Here is a 24582-nt window from a genome sequence, read left to right as displayed (position 1 = left end):
CGTTATCTTTCCCTTCTTCGAGTTTGCTCTTTGTCTTTGTCTCTGTTGTTTCGTTCTAGGAGTTAGCGTTTTCTGAGCTGCTTTCTTCGCTGCTCGTTTCGCGGCTATTTTCGCCTGAACTGTCCTTCCTTTTTTCGCGGTCGGTTTCTTCCTAGTCGGTGTCTGCGCTGATGATCTCTGGTTGCGATTTCCGGCGATCTGGGACGACGACGTTGTTTTCAATAAGAACCGACCCGTAGCTCCTCGTGACCTCGACCTGGGTGGACGAGCCAGTACACCGGACCGTTCACCTCGACCGTAAGCTTGTTTCAGTAATAGTGGTAGTCGAGCTGTAGAGACCTGCGGGTAATTCAGTTCTATGTAGTTCTTGATAGCGATTGTAGACGAACCTTTTTTCTCTTTCAGTGACTTAATCGCGTCCACGATCATCTCTAGATAGGGCGGATGAGTCGCAGCACTAGCTCGACGTGCCTCCGCCGCCGCTGCCGGGGAAGATTTCTTTCCTCGCGCTACAGACGGGGATCTTGAACGGGATCTTGACTGAGCCATGTTTCAATCAATATAAGTAAAAACCTGTGCTGCTGTCTTCCTCGACCTCTCCCAAAAAAACTGATGCAACAAACCGAAACACTTATTGACTTAAATAAACAATGCGGACGCGATTGAAACCAAATCCGCCTGATTTACACCGTGTCAGCTGAAAATTCGGTCGCTTGAGGAAAAGTGTGCTCGCCTGCAAACTAGATCTTTAAATAACTCAGTGTGATGTTCATGAAGACAATTCATTTCACTCGCACTTTATAAAGTGATATCTATTTCAAACTTGTTTACAGTAGATTATAAACGGCTCGGCCTCAGAAGAGATGAAATTGATGAAATCTATCGCGGTCACGGGAAATCTCTGCAATGATTATGGAACGTCCTTTATATTTCCATAGAATTCAAATCAATTTATTTGAATTCTAAGACATTTCTAACTAATGATTGATTTACCCCTACTTTAACTCTTTTACAAGTGATCTAGACTTGATAAAGCCTACACTGATAATTCATAGGACACACGGCACATGATTAAGAATTTTCATGAAATCAATCTTTGAACTTTGGGTAAAAACTTTTGGCCATCATTATTTCAAAGAACCTCGTCAGGCACATAATAAAACCCGTAATTTCCAATCATCAACGCGAATCCGTATCGGGATCCGTATAAAGCACATGCTTTCAGATTCTGTAAATGTAAATTTTCAGATTTATATCGATTTGAATACGTGAGGGAAATCACAGATATCACTCGGTCAATGAACTTACCGCCAGTGCACGCACTTAGACTCTGTTTATTACCAAAGTAACAAAAACCGTAATTCAAAAGCCTGTTGGCAGTCAGTCAACTCAGATACTGTGACATGGTATTTACTGCCATATCATCAAATTTCACTGACAGACGAGGTTAAAAAAACCGTTTCTAACCATTATTGAATATATCGACATATATAAAGAATCCTCGTATAGAAACTATATAGATTTCCGCTTCCATCAGTAGAGATAAGAGAGGAGAGACTAAAGCTATTCCCACAGTTTATATTCCCATAGAAAACGCAAAATCAAATTATCTTGTAGCCGACATCAAGCCAAATGGAAATATCGCCTAACAAATTATCGGACACTTCCCTTTGATTTGTCTTACATCTGAAAGTTCTATGAATGGACTTTCCTCGGAGCGAATTAGAAAGTCGATTCTTTTCGTTCGCAGATTTGTGTCACCCGGTTATTCTATATACACAGTGTCGGACTGTGATAAGATGATGGAACAAGTCATTTTTTCAAATTGTCTTCTCTCGCACGAGACATGATGAGATGATATGATCGCGGGAGAGAGGCAGAGAATTGGGCTGAGAGGGAAATAGATTAACATGCCATAAAAACACTTCAGCGCAGCTCGTGTCACTGATATGAATACAGATAGACTAACAGTTGTTAATTGGCTATAAATTTGCAATGATAATCCTTCGAGATAAAGGTCCGGATGGGGGTTGAGGGTTGTTTGTTATGAAACCCCCTGTCGCCCGAATACTGGCCCGAATCGCCGCACGTTCAGCGTCGGAAGTCAATGAGACGAAACAAGGCTCGCGCTGCACCGCGATGAAATGAAAGTCATTCGTTGCATCGCGACCAAAGATCAAGAATTCTAATAATATGATTGCCAGTTCGCCGTCAATTTCGTTGAATTGTTTGTGTCTGGGCGCAAGTAAAGGAAATTACTGACTATGTTTTGGGAAGTGTCAGTTTGCCTAGAGACACTCTTATATTCGACACGTGGCGCATTCGAGTTACTCGAGTCGTCAATTCAGTCATTTTAGATTGGGGCCAATGATCTACAGCTCGTAACAGACCAGGGGGGAAACATTGCAGGTAGCAAAAATGAATCGACGAAAATAAATCGAAATGAATCGTTTACAATTTTCCCTGCAAAAATTTATTCTTTTCTAGAATCGTAACGTTCGGAGAAGTGAAAGAAAAATTGACGCATATCACTGTCGACTAATAAGTTTTGAATATATCAATAATTGAATTGAATTGAATTGACCGGCAACCAGTCTTACCCCGATATATCGATGACGTAGTGCACACATCCTCTCAACAATAATTCAAAATATATCAAAAATTAAAATCCAGTTATGAAATATTCTTAGTTACAAAATAAACGCCAAAATTCACAATTATAATTGTTATTTTGAAGCCCCTATATTGGTGACGTAGTGCGCATTGACCCTCGAATAACGTATGGCATTGTATCGGTTTTTACGGCGTCAAAAAAAAATCTGGGAAAGTTTTTTCGGTTCTGTTTAAGTCAGGAACATGGTTTAGCTTCCTTTCAATTGCGAAAAAATACCGTCTAAAAGATGCAGTTTTTTCTGCATTCATCCTGATTGGATCGAACTTGACGTCACGTGTTACGTGTCGTTCTAATGTTTACAGTGTCCTGTATTAAAACAGCTGCATCAAGTGTTTCACTGAAAACTGATTGAGTTTCCTCAGGGTAAAACACGTATTTATTTTACCTGAAATTGCGAGTGGAATATACGGTGAATACGGCTCGACAAACAACCCTCAATACTTACTACATACTGAATGTACACACGATTAGCGTGGAAACAAAATCCGACAATTAAATACTAAAAATTGAAAAGTTAATCGAAGCCACAACAGTTCGGTTGTTTCCATAACAGCGATCTTCAAGTGGAAGTTTAGCCTTCGTGTCGGATTTCGCTGTCATCAAATTTGCCATGTATCATAGTCAGTGTTTTATCAGTTACTCGTAAAGCCTTGGTATTCTCTGTATATTGCAGACAAACTGATTTTCAAATCGAATTGATAATGTTTTAATTCCGTTCAAAATAAGAATGTAATTAGATGAACTGTCACAGATTATGTCGTACTTGATACAGGTATATTGTCAGGATGCACCGATTGGGATTATAAACCAATTACTTTAAAATGCTGATAAAAAGTTGATTCAATTCTGATGACTATAATTTCAACCGACACGCGCGTCAAACCATATTTTATCGGGTTATATTGAAATCCCAATTCGTTTACGCGCAATCATTTATCTAATATGCAATTAAGATCATTATCATTTTTTGTAATCCCCGTTACTTTTGAATGCCCTCAATGGACTGGGTACGCTATTTGGGTACGTTGGGTACGCTGGGTGGGTACGTTGGATATGCTGGGTGGGTACGCTTGGTAAGCTGGTTACGCTGTCATCTATGTAATTGAATATTGTATAGCAAACCTTGCGTAAGTTACGTATAATCGCTTATATCGGATGATTATTGATGGTCTCGATTTTTCGTTCTCTTTTTCAAAGGAATTTATTTATATTCCAGAGTCGGATTTTATAAGTTTATATTGTATATTCCTATTCCACGTGGTCGCGTCAATAGAATAACAACAAATAATTTACTAAAATCAGACATTTCGATAGAAGTCGAAATTATGTTTGTATTGATTTCGGAATCAAGGCATGTATAACAATGCGTTTGGTTGTGGGTGGATGCGGCTTCATTTATTCCTAAACATCTCCCGACGTATCAATAACCAAACTCACGAAACCATCCCCTCACCGCAGCTGCTGCTGCTGCTGTGAATCAATCAGTCTCATCGACAAGGAATCAACCGCGTGTTTCGAATATGAATCATATTAATAATTTATATTTCGCTTGAATTTACGAAACGAATCGACGTGGTTTAATTCCACGGATGAGTCGTCGCTACGAACATTTCATTAGCACACGTGACCTCTACTGAAAGATGAAATGACGAAAATTCAATTTAGGATTTTCTTTAAAAAAATCAATAAACGAGAATTACATTTAAATGAAGTCGTGTGGATTTAACAGTTTATACCGATCCCTAAATATACATCTAACTCTTTCTAGATTGAGATTTTCGCCAGTTAAAATGTCTAAAGGACTGAGATTTATTGTTTAGGGGAATTCAGAGGGGGGTGGGGCAAATTTCCTATTTCCCATTATTAGGCTCATCCCAAACAAAATTTGAAAGAATCGATCATTTTCTGAGGATCTATAATTTGCCATTGGTTTTTGTAACGCACCTTATCCAGCTCGTGAAAATGTAGTCTCGGGACCAGAACCCTAAATCCACCCCTGGCTCATGTGAAGTCTAGATAGATATGAAATATAAAATTTGAAACGTTTTTGTCAGTATTTGCTCCGTGAAATGAAATCCAATAGATCTCTGTATAGTTAACATTGATTTGATCGCCGATCACACAACTATATCTGTACTTCTATTTCCGATTTCAAAATCAAACCCCTGTTGCGCTCCCGGCAGGTGTGGTGGGTTTGTAAGGGACACTAAATCAAAAAATTCAAACGAAATTTTACCAACCAAATAAATAACAGGGTCAATCCCTATTTTAAGATCAAAACATTGATTATGTTTTCGAATAGCTATATCGGCGTCTTAAGTCGCAGAAATATTATGATGATGAAAGTCCTGGGAATGTGAGCGTACAAGAGATTGTATTACACGACTCCAATCTGCTTAACGCAAATCGAAGATTGCATTGCGATGAGTTTTCATCGCTACATGGATATAACGGTTTCTTCAATAACCACTCTTGCAAAAACTAAATGGTAATCAGGCTTAAATTATCAACATCTAAGTGAGTGATATTAGATGCGATATTTCAGATCAAGCATTCGTTTCGCGGTTACACGAGTGTAATTTGTGCATAGATTGTTCGGTAACCCCTCGAGACCGTTCCCAATCACGAATATTCGATGACCTGATCTGCTGTAATGTGCTTCATTCAAGGACACAGCGCGCTATTCAGAAGAAATCGGGCAAAGACAAGTTTAAAAAAAAGATCTGGTGTAAATTCTAAAATAGCTTTCAACCCAGGTTGAATGGCGCAATATTATAATTATATCCGTTAGTTTCAGTCGAGGAGTCGGAGAGTCAGAGAGTCGGGGCCCCAGAGAGTCAGAGAGTCGGGGCCCCAGAGAGTCAGAGAGTCGGGGCCCCAGGAGTCAGAGAGTCGGGGCCCCAGAGAGTCAGAGAGTCGGGGCCCCAGAGAGTCAGAGAGTCGGAGCCCCAGAGAGTCAGAGAGTCGGGGCCCCAGAGAGTCGGAGAGTCGGGGCCCCGTTAGTCGGGAGTCCGTAAGTCAGAGAGATTAGAAGAAATGTCGGTTAAGCGTGTGCTTTGGGGGCCAAACAAATTATCGTTCTAAAAATACATTCTTTGTCTTTGATGATCAGTAAATTTCATTAGGTCTTATTTCATCAATGCTTCATATTCGAATCAATAGAAGAATCTTACGAAAACACTGGAGGGATTTAATTACTCAATATCATTCTTAAAAAACCTTCTTTCTTATTTTGATAAATTGAAATAGTAATCGATAAGGATATCGAAGGTTCGAATCCAATCGTAGTCGTTGCGCCCATCGCCTTCAGCATCTTAGATAATCCAGGTCTGATAGTAAATACGGTTGAATACGGCTTCATTCATGCCTCTGTGTGACCTAATCTTGTCTCGTTCAAGAACCACAGTTATGTATAGCTTTGAACTATTCTCGTCTTTTTTCCAGTAAATGGCAAGGCGGACAAAAGACGCCAAAAGACGATTTACAAATGTTAACTTCCTTTGTGTACCGACGAACAAAAGATGGGGTCATCTTTCGTAGGGAGAATGTCATCAATGGTGTTCAGGTTCAGGAATGAAATATTGTAAAACAATATCTAGGGTGCAGTAATATTTCTGGAAGAAGATTTCGCGAAGGTTTAGCAAAGAAGTAAACAAAAGAATTGAATAATTCTACCGATTTAGAAGTTTGCAGATGATGATTTTTAAAGACAAGGAGCGCAAACAATCTTTATAATCAAAGATGTGAAGATACGATTTTATGCGCATTTCTGATTTACCTTTCTCGACTTCCGGTTAATGAGTTGCCGACGCAATACGTCTCAAGTTCAAACTAAAAACGACGAATTTTTATTCAATTTACCCCAGAATCTAATAATATGCAGAAGGCATGGTGGTTTTCTAGCACGTCTTTAATCTGCGAAAGATTTCTGAACTGAATTCCTTTTATCGTCGAAACATCAATAAAATAGATTTCTCTTAATTCACGATATTGCCTTCTGTCGAGCCCCATATTCACTGCCAGCTCAAAGAGAAAACAAAAATAGCATCTTTCGCGAAAACTTGCAGATTTTTTTCAATCCATTTGATCTTATCCACTTACGGAGAAGAATTTGCAAATAAAGTCGAAGAGAGAATGTTAGTCTCGCTGAAACTTCAGATTATCGATAGAATTCTCTTAACGCTGTCGTCTCTGCCTCTTTGAAAGCGTCGCTAATTTACACCGTTAAATTTTCGTCAACGAATTAAAAAACATATAAAAGAAAACTTCGCAAAACACTGAACATGCTGCGTTAGGTTCCGTCATTAAACTGGTAACTTCACGTCGATTTTGAAAATTAACTTTCACGAGAACTTAGAGGTTGATGATGTAGAAAAGGTTCCTTAGATCTTACTTTCTTACTTGGAGAAACTGTGGTAATTCTAGAGTTAATTAGAAGATGCGTCAGAAATTATATGTGTATCTTACTCACGGAAAAACGCTGATATTTTAGTGGTTTCTCAACTTCATAGTTTTATTGTTATAAGTTTATTTCTTTACTAAAAACTACAATTAAAAGAATACAGTCATCACTATTGCATGAAAGTTAAAGTTTAAGAAAGTACTTCAACACTGTGAAACGTTGAAGGTTGTGTAAGATTGTAGTCAAATAGATAAAACAAGGAGAAATAAAGTTAAGCTGGTCGAAGATTTTCACTTGTTGTTGGTTGTCTTTGTTTGCGACCAGAGCCAGCTTACGCTTCCACAAGTTGACACGTAATTTTGATAGTAAAACAGTTTTCTATAGAAATGAAGGTGTGAGATATAGTGCGAGTCGTTGTTAATGAGGCTAAAACCGACTTTCAACGTGTCATTCATCTAATGAACGGCTGTATTGAAAGCTGCACCGTCGCGATATTGCACCGGTTTCATCATCTCAAATATCAAAGTTCAATACCATAGAACATTCGTTCAATGGTGAATTGAATCTTTTTAAGTTTTCTTTTTCAACAAATTGCCAATTAATAATGATTGATGCCTAAGTTCAGGGTAGAACTCAGGTTGGGAAGTTTTCAGCGAATTTTGTATTCAAATAATTGCCTGGATCGCGCCGAGTACAGCGAGCGCACCCTGGTGACGGATATGGGAAGTACGTCTATGTTGATAGCAACCTTGAAGTCGCTGTTTACTGGAAATGAGCCTAAAAGTGTCAAAAATGTAGTGATTAACTCCGTCGAAGAGAGATTATTGTTGCAACAACTCGAATTACAAAGACGCTTCAACTCCTACATAATTCCACCATCGTACGAGGCTGTGTCAGTTGCAGTCAATCCTCTGAACGTTTCGTGAATAATTCCTCGTTGAGATAAAAAAAACCGTGAATGTCCACGGAAGAATACTCGAAATCTGGTGACGCTTTGATCTATTTTTTATACTTTCTTCAAGTGTCTGGTGGATAAACAAAACATCATACAATCATCTTCCGTAGACAGGGATAGGTATCACTTCCTGTGCTTAGTATCACGTCGTGGGCTGGGTGGGTATTACGTCCTGGCCTAGGTATCACGTCTTGGGCTGGGTATCACGTCCTGGGCTGGGTATCACGTCCTGGGCTGGGTATCACGTCCTGGGCTGGGTATCACGTATTGGGCTGGGTATCACGTCCTGTGTTGGGTATCACGCCCTGGGATAGATCACAGCCTGGGCTGGGTATCACGCCCTGTGCTGGGTAACACGCCCTGGGCTGGGTATCACGTCCAGGGATGAATATGGCCGGGATGCTGGGACAGATGTCTCCTGGAATAAAGGTATCACTCCAGAGCTTCGGTAAATAATTAAATAGCTATTTCGGCAACGATCGCGGGGCTTTGGGAAACGAATACTTGGCGTCTGCGGCGTAATCTTAAAAACGGTCAAACAGCGGAAATAACGTATTGTCTCAGACGGATAGAGTTTATACGAATGTGGAAATTGCATGGAAGATTCATCATTCGTTTGTTGACAGGTGTAAGCTATAGTTAAACCAACACTAGTATCAATTCCTCCTTATTCTATTCGAGAAGATGTTATGTTTATCACGTGGTTCCAGCTCGGACACAACACGGCAGAAACTTCGTAAGACGTATTTAACACGTGCTTGAAAAGTGTCACAATATTGAATGCTTTGAATTTTGGTTACTCAGTCGTGAACATAACTTAATTGCGACAGTATTTCAAAAATTGATTTATTCCGCTCGATATGTCCGAGACGACCCCGCAATGAGAACTCAAAGCTATTTATTCACTCCTTCCGTGCAGAAATGTTGTAATAAATATCCACAGCCCTCGTGAAATAAAAGTTTGAATATTATACGTTGTCTAACTTAAACGGACCACAGTGAAATAAAGACAAGAAAAATGAATATTATATTACAAATACGCATTTTAAAGTTAGAGAATTCTAGGGTTCAGAATGCCTTCTATGTATCGTGTGCATTATTGACGCGTTTGACAAATTTCAACTTCATCGCTTTTATTCTGGCGCTTATCTTGTAGATAACAATTTTTTCATCAATTAAGAACTTCGTTCGCCGATTCTTGGAGTGATTCAATCGTTTTATCAACCGGTTGTTATATTTTTGAGTGTCAAAAACTAGGCTTTTAAATTCCTCGTCGAATGCCTTTACAAAGAAAAACAAGTATTGAAAAAAATGGAACATTTCTGACGGTTTTGTTCTCGAGACGTCGTGATGTGCGACAAAGCCGTGGGCAATACAAGTGGTGGTAAGTAGATCCCGTAAAGCGTCGCGCGCAGCCGACAGCGATGGAATTTAACCTCTAATGACTTTACTGCTGCCTGTAGGATGTGTTGTTAATGCAACAGAAAACTCTCATTCTCACGACAGCGCGATCGCATTCGAGCCCAATTTACAACGACTTAACGTGAAATTCCGCACACATGGAGGAGAATTCTTAAAAACGCGTGATGATTCGGTACGATTCGTTTTATCCCAATCTTGACGGCGGTGGCAGGAAACAATTTTCAATGATGGCGCGCGCTCGCCGGCGCTGTCTCTCGTCGGATAAGATTATAACTCTGAGGTTTAAAGTGCGTTTCAAACACTAATTGGCGATTCTGAAAACTCGACGCTGCAGATTGCGACGCGCTTGTAAAAGGAGATAAGCGAATTTTCATCGCTAGGAAAGCCATTAGCTAACTTGTCAGATATTCCCAAAATGTCCATAGCTCATTCGGCCTTGTTCTTTTTTCCCACTCCTGTTTAAGACTTGCCGAAGCAATATTGACTTTTAACGTAAAATATTCAGTACAGGGATATGATTCACTAGAGATTTAATTTGCGTAATGTTTCCGAGTCGTCGCTGTTTATGCGGTGGTTTGCTGTTGGCTGTGGAATGAGACCTCCTCACTAGCCTGCCGTTAAATTTTGGTTACTCAATCGTGAACATAACTTAATTACGACAGTATTTCAAAAATTGATTTATCCCGCTCGATATGTCCGGAGACGACCCCGCAATGAGAATTCAAAGCTATTTATTCACTCCTTACGTGCAGAAATGTTGGGTTAAATATCCGTAGCCCTCGTGAATTAAAAGTTTGAATATTATACGTTGTCTAACTTAAACGGACCACCGTGAAATAAAGACAAGAAAAAATGAGTATAATATTAGCAGCTTTAACGTAAGTAGACCAGACACAGATTCCTCACGCTGATGTGGAGATATGGAATGCAGTCACAACGTGCAACACACCTGTCGTATACTGAGCTGGATGATATTTTTATCTCAAATTCGTCTGGAAAAGATGAAATTATTCTGCATCCAGTTTCACAGTTAGTAACAGTTTGATCTTGTTTGAAATTGGTTTATTTTCACTGAGTTTAAAACTTATCATCTTCATATTTAACAGGAATTTCATGTCTATTTCTAGGTTTTGTAACTCAAATCGTATCTTGGTTTTCTCCAGAATTTTTAGATAATAGATTAATAATCATGATCTCATTTTGCCCCCCCCCCCCCCCCCCGTTAACTGTCACGTGAGTGTGGTGGCGCCTGATTAGAACTTGGGGATCTTCCATTGACGGAATTAATCCAACATGGAACTATTTTACGAGAAAAACTCCGTTATCAATTAGAGAGAGTTCCTGCCCCCGAAAGACGCTTTTACGGATGTCTATAATTAGCGCGATTGATTAAACCAGTGACGCACTGTGATGGTACACCCGTGATAGCACATCCGTGATGGCACACCCGTGATGGCACACGTGTATTTTGTTCGGAAGTTGTCTATAGCTGATGGACGCACCGATAGATTAGTTATCAACACCGTTGATATATCACAGACAGAAATAATGCCGGAAGGTTTACTTGATTGAACCGTGATCATACAACAGAGAAAGACGTTTTTTTCTTCCGCCTATGATCATTAGTATAACACGGGTGGCGTCGCTATGTACCGCGATAACCCGTCGTAACCCGACGGGCAGACTGAGGCGTCACTCAACCCAGGACGCGTGGTCGTTACTATTGATTAATGAACCGTAATGAAAGTGCATGTCTGAGCTTATGTCGGGCTCTGACGGATACCGACGCCAGACGTCCTGACGCGTCAGTTCATCGAGGACAGTGGCTGACTTATTGTAGAGAATATACAAACTTTTAAAAAGTAAAGAAAAACTTACACATCACAATAACCCCGGCGGTTACACATCACAATAACCCCTTAGAACCTGAGAACTGAATTTATTTCTAACGTACGTAGTCCGATCTTAGGCCGTGATCACACGAGGGTCTAGACCCGGGCCATACCGTACATAGTGCTCGTGGTGCTAAACGGGTCTGCACTAGCTTGACACCAAAAACATCGGACCAGAGCCGTGCCAAACTTCGAACTGCGAATGCAGGTGGCGCAGAATTGGTCAGGCAACCAGTCTAATTATCGCCTCACCTCACCTACCACAGCATATTTGTGATGATGGCATCTTAGTAACAAGACTGAGCGATTTACGCGTGAACGCGCTCTAATAAGCATGGGCCAAATTTGACTCGGTTCAGCTGTTCCGGGCTATATAAGGCACATTATCAATGACATTCAGTCCTGCGTAGTAAACTGTTTCTATAGGATTTTCGCGCTATTGTAATGCTATTTCCTATCATTAGTTTCATTCAAGCCACTTTCAAGATGGCACGAGCCCCTTTCAAAATTCTGATCAGAGAACTAGCGATGGGAATCAGTGAGTAATTAGGCTGCGATTGTGAAGCCCTGTGCCCCGTGGTGTTAGTGATTACACCGGTCATTCTGATACCGGCTTCATTTAACGGTAAATTCAGTTTGTAACTGGCCGCGAGAAATATTCATCTAAATACAACAGCGTCGAATTACACGGTCCCTGTACAACTCTATACCCAGTTGTTTCATCGGCTACGTCTTTGCTTTGATACTGGCGCGCACAGACCTGAATCTGCAGTAATATGTAATCGGATAAACAGGTAGACGGCAGGAGCTTACAAATGACATGGCTGAAATCAAATCAATTTATCATGACTGGCTTCGGGCTTGTAGGTACCACAATGAAATCTCGTTCAATTACGGGACCTAGTAATTCTCCCTACAAATCGCATCTTCGCCGATGAGTGATGGACGCCAAATATCTCTCTCTCTCTCTCTCTCTCTCTCGTCGCATTTCGATTCATTATTTCGCGCTCGTGTTTATGTCGACGTTACGTGGTTGCGAATTAAAAATACGACGACTGTTTCCTGATTCCCTGATCCTTCACATCACGATGTTACAAGCAGCAGCATAAAAACCTGCATTACACTCGAGCTCCTCACCACCAGCCAGGGTTTCTTATCTAGCTTCCATCCATTTGTGTTCATCCTTTGCAATTGTAATTTCCGTAGAACGATTAACTTTAATTCTAATTAGATTCAATTCTATTTGATTTAACAATAACTGTATCATACGAGGTTGAAATAAATCAGCGAAATCGATCGATCGTGTTGTTCGAATATATCAAAATGAATTGTTTTATTGTCGTGATTTTGCTATGGTTTTATCGCTCTTTTGACTCTCTACCAAAAGTATTCTATTTGAATTAACGTTTTATTAATAACTTTGAATAGTTTTAAGGTTTGTCAACGATTCGTTGCGTAATTCCCACATTTTACATCATGAAACAACCGTCTTCAGATATTCATTCATTATACTTGCTCTAGCAGGAATAGGATGAACGATAGAAAGTTGGTTCAAATTTACCTACAACAAGATGTTAAAAACCAAAGATCGCTTTTTGATAATCACTTTAAATTCACTACAACAGCGAGGAATAACTTCAAGCTGTCTCTGGGAGATGATGAAAGCTCCGGATCTGAACAAACGGGCTCCAGCTCCTAACCGGTGCAACACAACGTTCAAAAGAGTGCAGGACATTTCACATTTACCGGCGAGTGGCAGTTTTTAGATCTGACTCGAGACTCTTAACGCGAGATATCATACGTATTAAGTATCTACTATAAGTATTACCGAACGTCACGTGGGAGTTTGTCATTTGTCTTTTAAGTTCCTATTACATGTACACCATGTACGACGTGCTTATCCTCTTTTATCACGAACTTATCAGTGTATCAAAATACGAAGATTATTTTTCAAACAGAGGATAGAGTAGATACATTCCTTTATAATCATCTTAATCCTTATCCCCGTTAAACCGGTCGAATATCCAGGAAGAAAGCCACTAAATATTTGGATGGATATATGAAAGCTGTGGGTACTGGAGTGTGTAATGGGTAGTGTAGTGTGATCTGTGTGCATTTGTGGCCAGCACACAGATCACATTGTTCATTGGGGTTTGGTCCAGGACTCGCGAGATTTTCAACAACACGGAAGTAACGTGAAATAAATGATGACTTGAATTGCATGACTACCTACCACCCCTCATTATTGTTGGAAAACTAAACGTTCCGCACTGACTAACAATTAGTAATAACTTTTTAGAAATGGCCAGAACTTAGGTTCTATCTCATTTTTATTTTACAATTGCGATTGGTATAACTTTTTTTTAAACGGCCGTTAAGGCTTCATGTTTCGTCTGCAATTCACTGCAAATAGTTACGCAACTACGCACATTTCAGTGTTTTTGGCAGCTGTACACTCAATCGGCACCGTTCGTGACTAGCTTCACTGCGGAATTATCATTAATTAACATCGCCATATCACATCATCAACTTATATTGTGCTTTAAAACCCTAACAGCCGAAATAATTGAAGTGTTTTTGGCCGATACGTCTAGATATGTGTATAATACTTAGTTTACAAATGTGTAATTGGAACATAAATCTTCTAAGATTCGTGAACTTAAGTCGACGAAATCCGACGATAGATATTTACTAAATACGTTCAATCATCAGTGATAATCTATAATACCGAGACTATTCATTTGTAAGTATTTGGTTTAAATCCTCATAAGACACTACTACTAACTGAATACGTATCTTCAAGCAGGTTTCGGGTAACGGATTTATTGATTATTGTTCGATAAAACCAACTTTCAGGACAAGTCAGATTTGGTTTGGTTTGAACTTGTCCCGAAAGACGATCATTGTGGATTAGCTTTTACTAGCGCTAAGTTCCCGTCGGGGAAAATGGTCTTACTTAAAATCTCAGCTGGTTTTAATGTACAAAATAGATTTTAACGCGGATTCGATAAATTGCACCGCGCGCTCCGAACGCAGGATACAAACACCTCATAAACAAGAGGATGTTTCGCCGCTTTAAGCGACGGAGTGAATTTGTTTTCCTCTTTCACGCGATTCGCCGAGCTTTTAACGACCTCCTCGCGCGAATAAAGTAAATAATGTTTTCGGGCTTCGATCGGGATTTAAATAAAGCTTCATTCTGTAAAGCGTGTAAAACGTCCAGATGTGGATGATAGTCTACTGGGGATACTGGTGACACATCCGATCGATATGTCTCGGTTCAGCTGTTGAAAAAGTTTTGCCTGAAAAAACAACAGAATTGCGAATGTACAACAACCAAATGAAGATTTTCCCCAATTCGAAGCCACGCGATCAGACTATCTGTGATCATAGAAATGGTTGATTGTTGCTGCAAATATACTGGTTTAGATCGGATTCGAAGGAACAGTTTGAAAGAAAGAACCTTCTTCCAGAAGGTCTAGTCCATAAATGAAATTCCTGCTCACTGATTGGCTGGAAATCTGTGTGCCACCGTTTAGCCTCCTATAATGTTTTCACATCCTGCATTAGTTTAAACAATGATTGACTAACCTCACCAAATATCAAGGCCTATCACTCCCTGAAACAGTGCGATGTCAGAAAGTCATTTTTCTGATCAACGAAAAGATGCTGTTCTGATAATTGAGATTCGACTTCAGGATTAGATTGATTTCTCTCGCATGAACTCACATTTTCGACATTCGACAATTTTGAACAGATATGTAAATTAGATCGGCGATGATTCAGATATTCGTCAGAATGGCGTCGCTTCGTTAGATATTTTAAGATTGGATGCGAAATTAGATAGAAATTGTCGAGAAGAGTAACACATGCGAGATCCAATCTATCTGCTGGGCTAGTAAACCACTCACTTATTTTTCGCTGGCCTCGTCAATCCTGACTTCATAGGTTCAAATCTTTGGCAGTGTATATTCTATTCGACAGTTATTCCTTGTATTTCTAGTCGATGGCTCTTCCTTTACCCCCCCCCCCCTTTAGTAGGAAAAAGAAACATGGAGATATGGGCTGAAATAATCGTTTGTACCGACATATATTGATAAGGAATCCGTTATTTTGGGGGTATTTTTACATTATATAGGCTCCATGTCGAACCAGTCCCTGCCGGTGATTAAAGGTGTAAGTGGCGTTCAGTGTTTGAACAAAGAAAATGTCGCACAGTTGTTTCAACAATTCTTATCATATGCAGAATTGTGAATTGACCGCATCTCTTTGAATCATACTTCAAAAACTAATCAAATAACACAAAAATCATCACGAATTAGTGTTAAAACATTTATTAACTATCATTATAAATTTAACATTGCTTGAATTTTTAGTAGCAAAATGCAACAGAATACAATCTACATCTACCTCCCGGGCAGTTCATCAACTATCAGCGGAACTTCCATTGAAAAATGTATTCGTTATTTTGAGAAATTCTGTAGATTTTTCTGCGTGTACCCAGTGACCGGCATCGGGGATATGAATTATCTTTGATTTGGGAAAAAGTCGAAGAATTTCACTCGTATTTTCAGCGCTGAAACAGAAATAAATTGATAATTTCATTCAAAGAGATTTTAACTGATACAAGCAATATACCGGTAGACTGACTCCGTCAACTCTCAGTGAGGACAGTCAGAGCAAGAATTTGTCATCATTACAAAAATTTGAGTAAGAAAATATTATCCACGGGTCTAGAGAGAGTCCAAAACGTTGAGTCTTTTGATTTTTGATAGGCCTATATTTCGTTCTAAATCTTTCTAAGTTGGTTGTATTAGATTTTGATCTTATCGATTCTGTTCACTGAGGTGCTCAGCAGCTCATTAGTAAGCGCAGTTCTACCCTTGAATTAAATCATTCTTCAAATGATTACTCCAAGGTCTACTGTAGAACACATCTACCTTATATAAGGTGACTTTTCACCCCCGACAAAAAGGGTTCTACCCGCGAAAAATGTGCCGTATTCAAAATGGGGGAAGCCGAGTATTTTATCCCAGTTAGCGGACACTAGATTAGGATCAGTTCTCCACACGTAGAGACCATCTTTCTCGACTATATTCGAGATCACGAAGTGACGAAATCCAGCATCCTGAAACAAACAACAAGAATCCATTTCTTCATCTGAACAAAACGTCTAAGCCAATTGCTGTACAAAATGAAAATACAGTCAACCCCTGATATGCAAGCTACATTGGTGTTTTACGATTTTGGAGTTGTATTGGGGTTGATTTTGAATTTCGACAAGTTCCAAGAAAATACAGATGTTCCGCTCAAGAAAAACCTGGCGCTAGACGGGATGGGGGCGGATTTATCGAAGGTTGACCGTATAAAGAAATTAACAGCGACTAAACTGTGAAATTGCACTCATTTTCGGAATCATTTGTGGCGAAGAGAGAAGTTAATCCCAGAGAAACTTCTATCCAAGAGAACTTTATTCCTACTTACCGGAAAATCATCGGATAACTGGATAAAAACATCCTTGCGCACGGTTGACAACGGGAAGGTCGGGTCGAAATATTCAACAACTCGATTCATGGCGGGAAGCACTTCACTTAACGTAACAAGACCTTTACTAAACGCTGGTGCTATATCTACACATACTAGACTGTTGACTAGTTCAGGCTGCAATGGGAGATAAAAGAGAAGAAAATATACTTAGAAGTATTTCATGATTTTAAGACCCTTTTCAATCACATTCTTCCAGACATGGAATTAAAACGAAAATTTGATATAGGTAACAAAAACAATTTTAAAAGTAAAATCCCTTTTATTGTCTGACAGTTAAGGAGTCTAAACTCTATCATCGGAGCAATCAAAATGATACAATAAATTTGGTTTCTCTGATGAGATGGAGTTTAGATAAACTCTAAAACTGTCAGAAAATAAACGCTTTCATATGTTCTAGATACTGAGATTATCAGTCTCCCAGTCAATAACAATAATCTATCTTTCAGAAGAACACAAGCGAAAAACACCTAAATAACTTTTAAATGAAATAGCGCAAATAGGAGGAAAAAGTAAATGAATTTTTACTTTTGTCAAAGCAGTAATCATCACGACTTTACCACCGAGGCTGTGTCCGAGTAGATCTACTTTACTCAGATTCAGATCGGATAAAAGATGTTTTAAATCTTCGCTCATCTCCACTTGTCCGAGATCGTTAGACTGAGGGCTATCACCGTGACATCTTAGATCAACAGTAACTACCTGTCAAAATATATCAATCATGAGTTATACAGATTACAGAGAAACTTGTTTGTATCTAAACAAGGAAAATAACAGTAACCGATTTCACAGTGTGGTCAGTTAAGATTTGACCATAGTTTAACAATTGAAAAATGAACTACAGTGAACCCCCAGTTCTAGTTCTAGTTCTAGTTCTACCTATTACTGGCCAACATCAACAAGCTGAAGATTTTTGCAAGGTACAGACTTTTGTTGTTAAATCAGTGAGTCGACCGGCACTGATATATGTCCTGCCTGAATGCATGGTATCACTAGGATTCGAACCCTCAACCTCTCAGTTGTGAGTCAAACACCTTATCCACCATGCCACAGGACAGGACGGCATCATTCTGCACCGATGTGGGCAATATATCGGAGGTTGACTGTATTTGAAGAACTGTTGAACCAAGTCTTTAGTTTCTATAATCAAATTGAAGAATAAGACTATTATTAAATACCTTACGATCCGCGCTATAAACCTTTGCTAATGATTTCCAATTCTGTTTCGAGCCGAATAATCCATGTAAAATGATGAGCGGCAACTTTTCTGACGCTTTCCTCGGTTCATAAACTCTATGCGCTAATTGAACTGGACTGTAATCTTTCAGTTCTGGGTCTAACGCCGCTGAACTGCTACTTAAATACCTGCAGACATAAATCCATCACTTTATTATTACTCAGTATTAATCAAGGAAAATAGCGATCATGTAGATTTCATTAGAGATAGAGAAATCTGGACAAAAATTAAAAATAGTAAAGTCAAGAAATATAATACTAATGGATTTTGAATATGTGGCTGGACGGAACAAGCTCTTTGTGTAACAAGTGCTTGTTTGACAGCAGAGGAGAGAAGCTATAAGGTAACACATCGTAATTACATGGCCTGGTTTCCTAGAGTCAAACGCGCTAAGCACTCGCCCACATCGACACGGCCTGGTTGGTCGTTGGTAATCCAATGCTCCCCGGACCCCGACCAGCAGGCCGGGAGTGAGTGTAGTAGACTCACTCACTGCTCCACCGCTTAATGAAATTGCAGTCATTCTTTACCTAAATGCATGACTAAAACTGTTTCTTAATTATCTTTTACCTTCCAGTTATGATGTTGATTCGTGTAAATATCGCGGTAGTGCGGAATAAACCACATATTTTCTTCATTTTGCGGAGAAATTTCTAATTTTTAACGCAAACCCGGAAGTAAAACGGAAGCGCACTTCAAAGGTTATTCTATTTACCGACCAAAACCAATTCATATAATTCAAAATCATTGCGTTTTTATTGCAATCTGTGCTCGAGTTTGAAGAGGAAACAGGAAGAGTTGAATTATGCTAGGTATTTTTCAACATAAGCAGGTGAGATATTCTGGTCTTCCCATGATTTATCGAGCCTGTTTCTTTTTGCGACAGCGCCACGGCTAGACTGGCTACCTGTCTCATGATCTTTATCGAGTCTCTTTCTTTTTGGGACAGCGCCACGGCTAGACTGGTTGCCGATTAGTGCATCGCAGCGCCTTCAGTGGAGACCTTCCAAGCGGAGGCTCCGATGTTGCTTGCCTTGAACATTAATCCTCTCTCATCCGCCGACCACACACTGGTCAGACTGGTCGGGACTATCTTGTTCCTGGCTGATGGTCGTGTTCGCCGGGTCAGAATCCTAGTTCCTCAGTAAGGGCCAAATTCAGTTCTCGTATCTTGTCGACTAGTGGTCGGAACTAATAACCGAATGCGCTTTATTTACGAACTATTTCTGGACTATGGTTCCGACTAACTGACATTCGGTTTCACTTGTCGCGACTATAGACTAACTCCGATAACCAAAGTTCGCCCAGCGTACGTGGGTCACCAGTCAATTTCAGTCTCCTCGTGATGGAATGAAAATGTTTCGGAATTTTCTGCACATTTTACATCACGAAACAACTGATTCCAGACAGCCGTGTAGGTTAGCTGTGTTTGTTTCAATACTCTCAATTTCGGCACAATTTTTCCTATTACTCGTCGTAATAGTTACCGATATGAAATTGATTTATTTTCCTCTAGAAAAATGAAGCTTTCGCAGAAAATTCCATAACAGGTTCATTCCACAAGTTCGAATTCTGAGTATTGTCCCACTGAAGTTCTCTTCGTCAAAGAAGGCTGAAAATCGAATCTTAGTCTTAGAAGATTTCCTCAATGTCCAAGAGAAATGGGCCTGCTGCTTTCAAGGGTTCGAATCCAGCCCGAGTTGTCCTGTGTCCACTGACGAAGGCGCTGCGACAGTGGGTCCGAATCAGAAATTAAAACACGATGTTCCCTTATTCCGAGAGGAGCCTGGGGTATAAACTGGGTTTAGAATAATTATAACGAGACAAGTATAAGTATACAATATAGGTTTATTTGATGCACAAGCTTTCGCTACTTATCAGTATTTATAGGCAGAATGACTAATTAGACAGAACCGAGTGAGAAGAGTAAGTACAAATACATAATACATACATATTACAATACATAATACAATACATGGTACAATACATAATACAATACATATTACAATACAAATATTACAATACATAACTGAGTGAGTTGATATATGATTAATTACAGAACAACAAAATAAGTGATGTATGGGATGCGCAAAAAGACAAATGAAATGGCGCGAGATTACTTCAAAATAAAATGGCGCGAGATGAGACTTCAAAATAAAATGGCGCGAGATGAGACTTCAAAATAAAATGGCGCGAGATAACTTCAAAATAAAATGGCGCGTGAAAAATCATTTGAAAATCATTTTAATGTGTAATATTGTATAAGTGTATATTTGTCTATTGTTTTATATTTGTATCACTGTTATCTGTATGTGTTTTGAGGGGTTAATAGTCCAACCCCTCTAGCTCTACATGTGTTAACGTTAATGTAGTTTCGATTATGTAGAAAAAAGTTGTCAAGTCCAAATCGTCAATTCCTCATCCTACCAAAGTCACGCTTAACCCACAAAATCGTGGAAGCTTCGTTTTAAGGGGAGGGGGTGAGGGTGGGGGGAGGCGTTGGATAATTGTGAAATATATTCAAAATACCTAAGAATTAACGGTTGAAATTATGTTTTAATTGGGGGGTCAAATAACTAGTTAGAACTAACATAAATTCTATCAATTCTATTTATCTACAAGAACTATTAGACATGTCATACAAGTCGCACCTGAATTTTTTCAAGCCACTCTGTCATCATCATTCAACTTCGGGTTCGATCTTCTGTGGCCCGGGAGGTCTTTTTCTTCTCACTGAAATCATGGACGTATCAACTCTAGTTGACAAGTCCACGCTGAAATATGTCCTACCTTATTCAATTCGGACCGCGATGTGATGTACAATGATGTGCAGCTTGTTCTTCATCAGTAGGCGAGTCTGTTGTATCTTCCATGAAGCTGTAACACTGGGTACCGGTACCTGTTAATTAAACCTAACCTAACCCTAACCTAAAGTGTAACTATTGTTTCCTAAATCTAAACCTATAAAACATAATTTCGACCGCTAATGTTAAATAAATGTTCCACCTACCTTACAGCAACCTTGTAACGCGGATGAAGCAGCAATTTGAAAGTGTAATCCTTTTATTTAAGAGTCAATCTTAAAGTCATTTTTAAATTCCGTGTCCTGTTGCCAAAATCCAGTTGTATTAATAACAAATAGCTTATCAGCTCAGCTGCGTTTGTTACAACCTAATGAAAATTCTCTTTTCGAAAACGTGTCCTATCTGAGCAATATCCAGCGACAGAGACTTCTTCGCCGTGTAGAATTTCCAAGTGTAATGACAACTTGTAGGAGCGCCCACCAACTGACCCCCTTAAAATTCGTAGCCGGTGATTGGTTGCATCACCAATAATAAAAGCTTCGGGGAATGATTTCAAAAGGTATTGCAGGTAGGTCACTGGCCATTCTTGAATTGCGGTCAATGGCATCTTTTCTTTTGAAGTTTGAAAATGCTTGGAAGTTTGAAAACGTTGAGGTTATGTGGCGCTAATCGGCGATTATCCGGCCGGTTGCGTTGGTCTAGGCGTCGACATAAAGCCAGCCTTAAGCGTCGCTTCGCGGAAGGAAGTTTAGAAAGTGTAAGGAAAAAAGTGTATTTAGTGTCAGAATATTAATAGATAGTATTTTCACCCTCACCCAAGCCTCATGGCTAGCGAAGCGGATGATCGGTGAAAAAAATATGCACACCAAATTCAGTATTAGTATATTATGTAAAGATTTCAATATAATAATTTGTCTCTCTTCGTGACAATCTGAGGCTGTCATACTGCTGAGCCCTACCAGTATTTGTAAATAGATAATTGATTTTGTATTACATTTTCATAAATATTTTCTTTGACAAATTGTGTGGAAGCCCAGGATTGGGCTTGTTTGTTTAGCAAATAAATGTTTGATTTGTGATAAATATCTGACTTATGAGTGGTGCTGAAGTCTGGTGGCAGCAGAGAGCATAGGCGTCGCCAGGGGGGTTTCGGGGGGTGCAAACGAACCCCCTTTTTCGGCTAGGTTTCTTCATTTTTTACAATATAAAAACTCGTGTTTTTTCCACAAGGTAATCACTCAAGGTGGCGGGAAAACGGTTTAAATCGCTCCTAGTTTTCAGAATTTTCTTGGGGGGAACCCCCAAACCCCCCAAGGGGACTTCGGACCTTCGGTCCTCGTCAAAGGCAGCTTCGCTGCCTTACTAGATTCAACAAATTGCCGATATTCGGACCCCCATAAAAAAATCCTGGCGACGCCTATGGAGAGGCCTGTATTTATTTTTGGCCCTTCAGAAGGAGCTCAAGGACGTAGACTTGATTCCCTGCAGAGGCTAAGAGGATATTCCCCCCATATAATTTTCTATTTACAAGGACACAAAAGTCTAGACTTGGGGCTTTTTGGATCTGGCATAATTGAGGACAGCGTCTTCTACACGCGGTGTCTACTTCAGTATAAATTATAATTAATAAAATTGAGCATATAATTCCCCAATTTTATTAACATTATAATTAAGGATTATATTCTAGACTCCAATTTTCGTTTTGTTACTTAGTGGGTTTCATTATTCAACTTATTCCTGTTTTATAAGGAACACGTGTTTTATGTATACCGGTAGTTATTGTGTTTACATGTTGAGATCACGTGATAGCATGTCACATGTACGCGCGCCACCTGCATTCGCAGTGGGTAGAGATCGGCAACCAGTCTAACATGGAATGGGACAGGTTGACGGCACGGCTTTATTTGGGACTCGAACCCACTCTCTCCCATATCCCGCCATATTTGACGGTAATATGCGCTGTAGACCGCGATATTTGTAGGTGCCTCGTAGATCACATCGTGGCGTTGATGATATTACAGAAGTACTACAGTCGTGTCATCAGCAAGACGAAGCGTTCGGTCGCTCATTTAAACTCAGTTTTCACTGTCGAAGATCCTTTTTACGAAACCTAACCTCAATTCATCTCAATGATGATATTCCACTACAAGGATTATTAGTACATGAAGCAGATATTTGGTAGCATTTCAGGTTTTATGAATCAGTCGTTTTTCTGATCCGCACCCAGTTCCACTAGTCCCGGTTAAGTTTGATTATGTTTTCAGCCAGTGTTTAACCTTGAACTTGGGAAGACTTAATAGGAACGCCGCTATAGATCCTGGGTTCTAACCGTTATTTTCATAATGGATAAAAAGCTGACGATTCGATCGTGACGTCATCGTTCGATATTGCCTCTCACGGGGCGATCACTCTACAAAACAAAAGAGTTTTCGGTTTCAGCGAAAAAGAAAAAGTGTTCTCCTCGCGCGCGTGCAGCTAGAAACAAGATTTGATTTTATTTTCAGCGACACTTGACGCAAAACGCCCGCCATGAATCATTGTGTGAAAAGCTCGACGCACACAGACGCTGAGAAATGTTAATCGTACAAATTGATCTTGTAAACTGATTCCGTAAATTCCAACGACGAAATTGGCCATTATTTTTGCGAAAGAACGCTCTTCAATAGTTGTGTGTATTATAGTGAAATCAAGTTAACAGAATATCGACGTTTTTGGTAACTGTAGACGCGACGGGAAGAGTGCAGGTTCTGTCGTCTCTGTATACACAATATCGGCTTCTCCTTCTCTCAAACAAACGCGAAAAAAATATTTGAAAAAATACGTGTCATGAAAGAAAAAGAAATGATTTCCTTTTATGAACATATGGCTACCTCTCTTCAAGTCGTATCGTGATAGATCGTAGGCAAAATGTTCAATTCTTTGGAGATTCCACAATTGAATATATTTCATTATCATATATCTTTCCTTTATCGAATCGACGAAACCTAATTATTTATGTTTCCTCCCTTGATATCTGCAGCGTTACCGCTAACCTGGCCGGGCGTTCATCCTTTTATTTATTCGCATTTAATGATGACAGAGCTCTATTCCTTTCTCATTATGGGGTCTTCTGCCGAGGGACCATCCATCAAATTGCAACTATTTGCTTGATTACCAGTGAAGTCACCGCTGTGCAGATTGCCCGGATGTCAACTGTACTTGTCTCAATAGAAAAACACATTTAGTATATCACGCCTTTGTGACTGATTATTGCAGTCAGTGTAAGGCACCAGATATTCTCTCTTCTCTCTCCCTCCTCTATCTCTCTCTCTTACCGAGTGAGAGGGATGATAGAAAAATATTCAAAATAAAAGTAAACACAAAGCATCTCTCCAATTTGCGACATAGCAAAGAAAGATGTCCAAAAGCAAAGGAAACTGACTCATTTGAAGTCTTTCATCTCGCAAATACATAAGCGATTTGTCTTGTTTGCATCTTACAGGTAAATATTTCCAGCAAATTAAATGGGACTCAAAAGTCCAACCTTTCCAAAAATAAAGTCGTTATCTATTTGTAGTTGGTTGATTTGAACTAGGTGGACGAAATGTATATTCTACGCATTAGAAAATAAGGCATCCAACCAAAATAGAAAAAGGTTGAATAATGAATTGTA

General features: G+C 39.5%; 1 protein-coding gene across 1 annotated transcript; it reads right to left on the bottom strand.

Moving 5' to 3' along the window:
* Positions 1-15663: 15663 nt before the first annotated feature.
* LOC141899909 (sn-1-specific diacylglycerol lipase ABHD11-like) lies at positions 15664-18816 on the bottom strand. The gene is made up of 6 exons (XM_074786521.1): positions 18697-18816; positions 18068-18254; positions 17418-17591; positions 16830-17006; positions 16286-16473; positions 15664-15921 (listed from the first exon to the last, which is right to left on the bottom strand). The coding sequence occupies exons 1-6, from the start codon at positions 18762-18764 to the stop codon at positions 15771-15773; spliced, it is 945 nt and encodes a 314-aa protein (XP_074642622.1). The 5' UTR covers positions 18765-18816; the 3' UTR covers positions 15664-15770.
* Between the last annotated feature and the right edge of the window lie 5766 nt (positions 18817-24582).

The sequence above is a fragment of the Tubulanus polymorphus genome, chromosome 2, assembly GCF_964204645.1.
Source record: "Tubulanus polymorphus chromosome 2, tnTubPoly1.2, whole genome shotgun sequence".
NCBI classification, from domain to species: domain Eukaryota; kingdom Metazoa; phylum Nemertea; class Palaeonemertea; order Tubulaniformes; family Tubulanidae; genus Tubulanus; species Tubulanus polymorphus.
The sequence above is the reverse complement of the archived record's forward strand: the minus strand, read 5'-3'. Positions and strand labels throughout refer to the sequence as shown.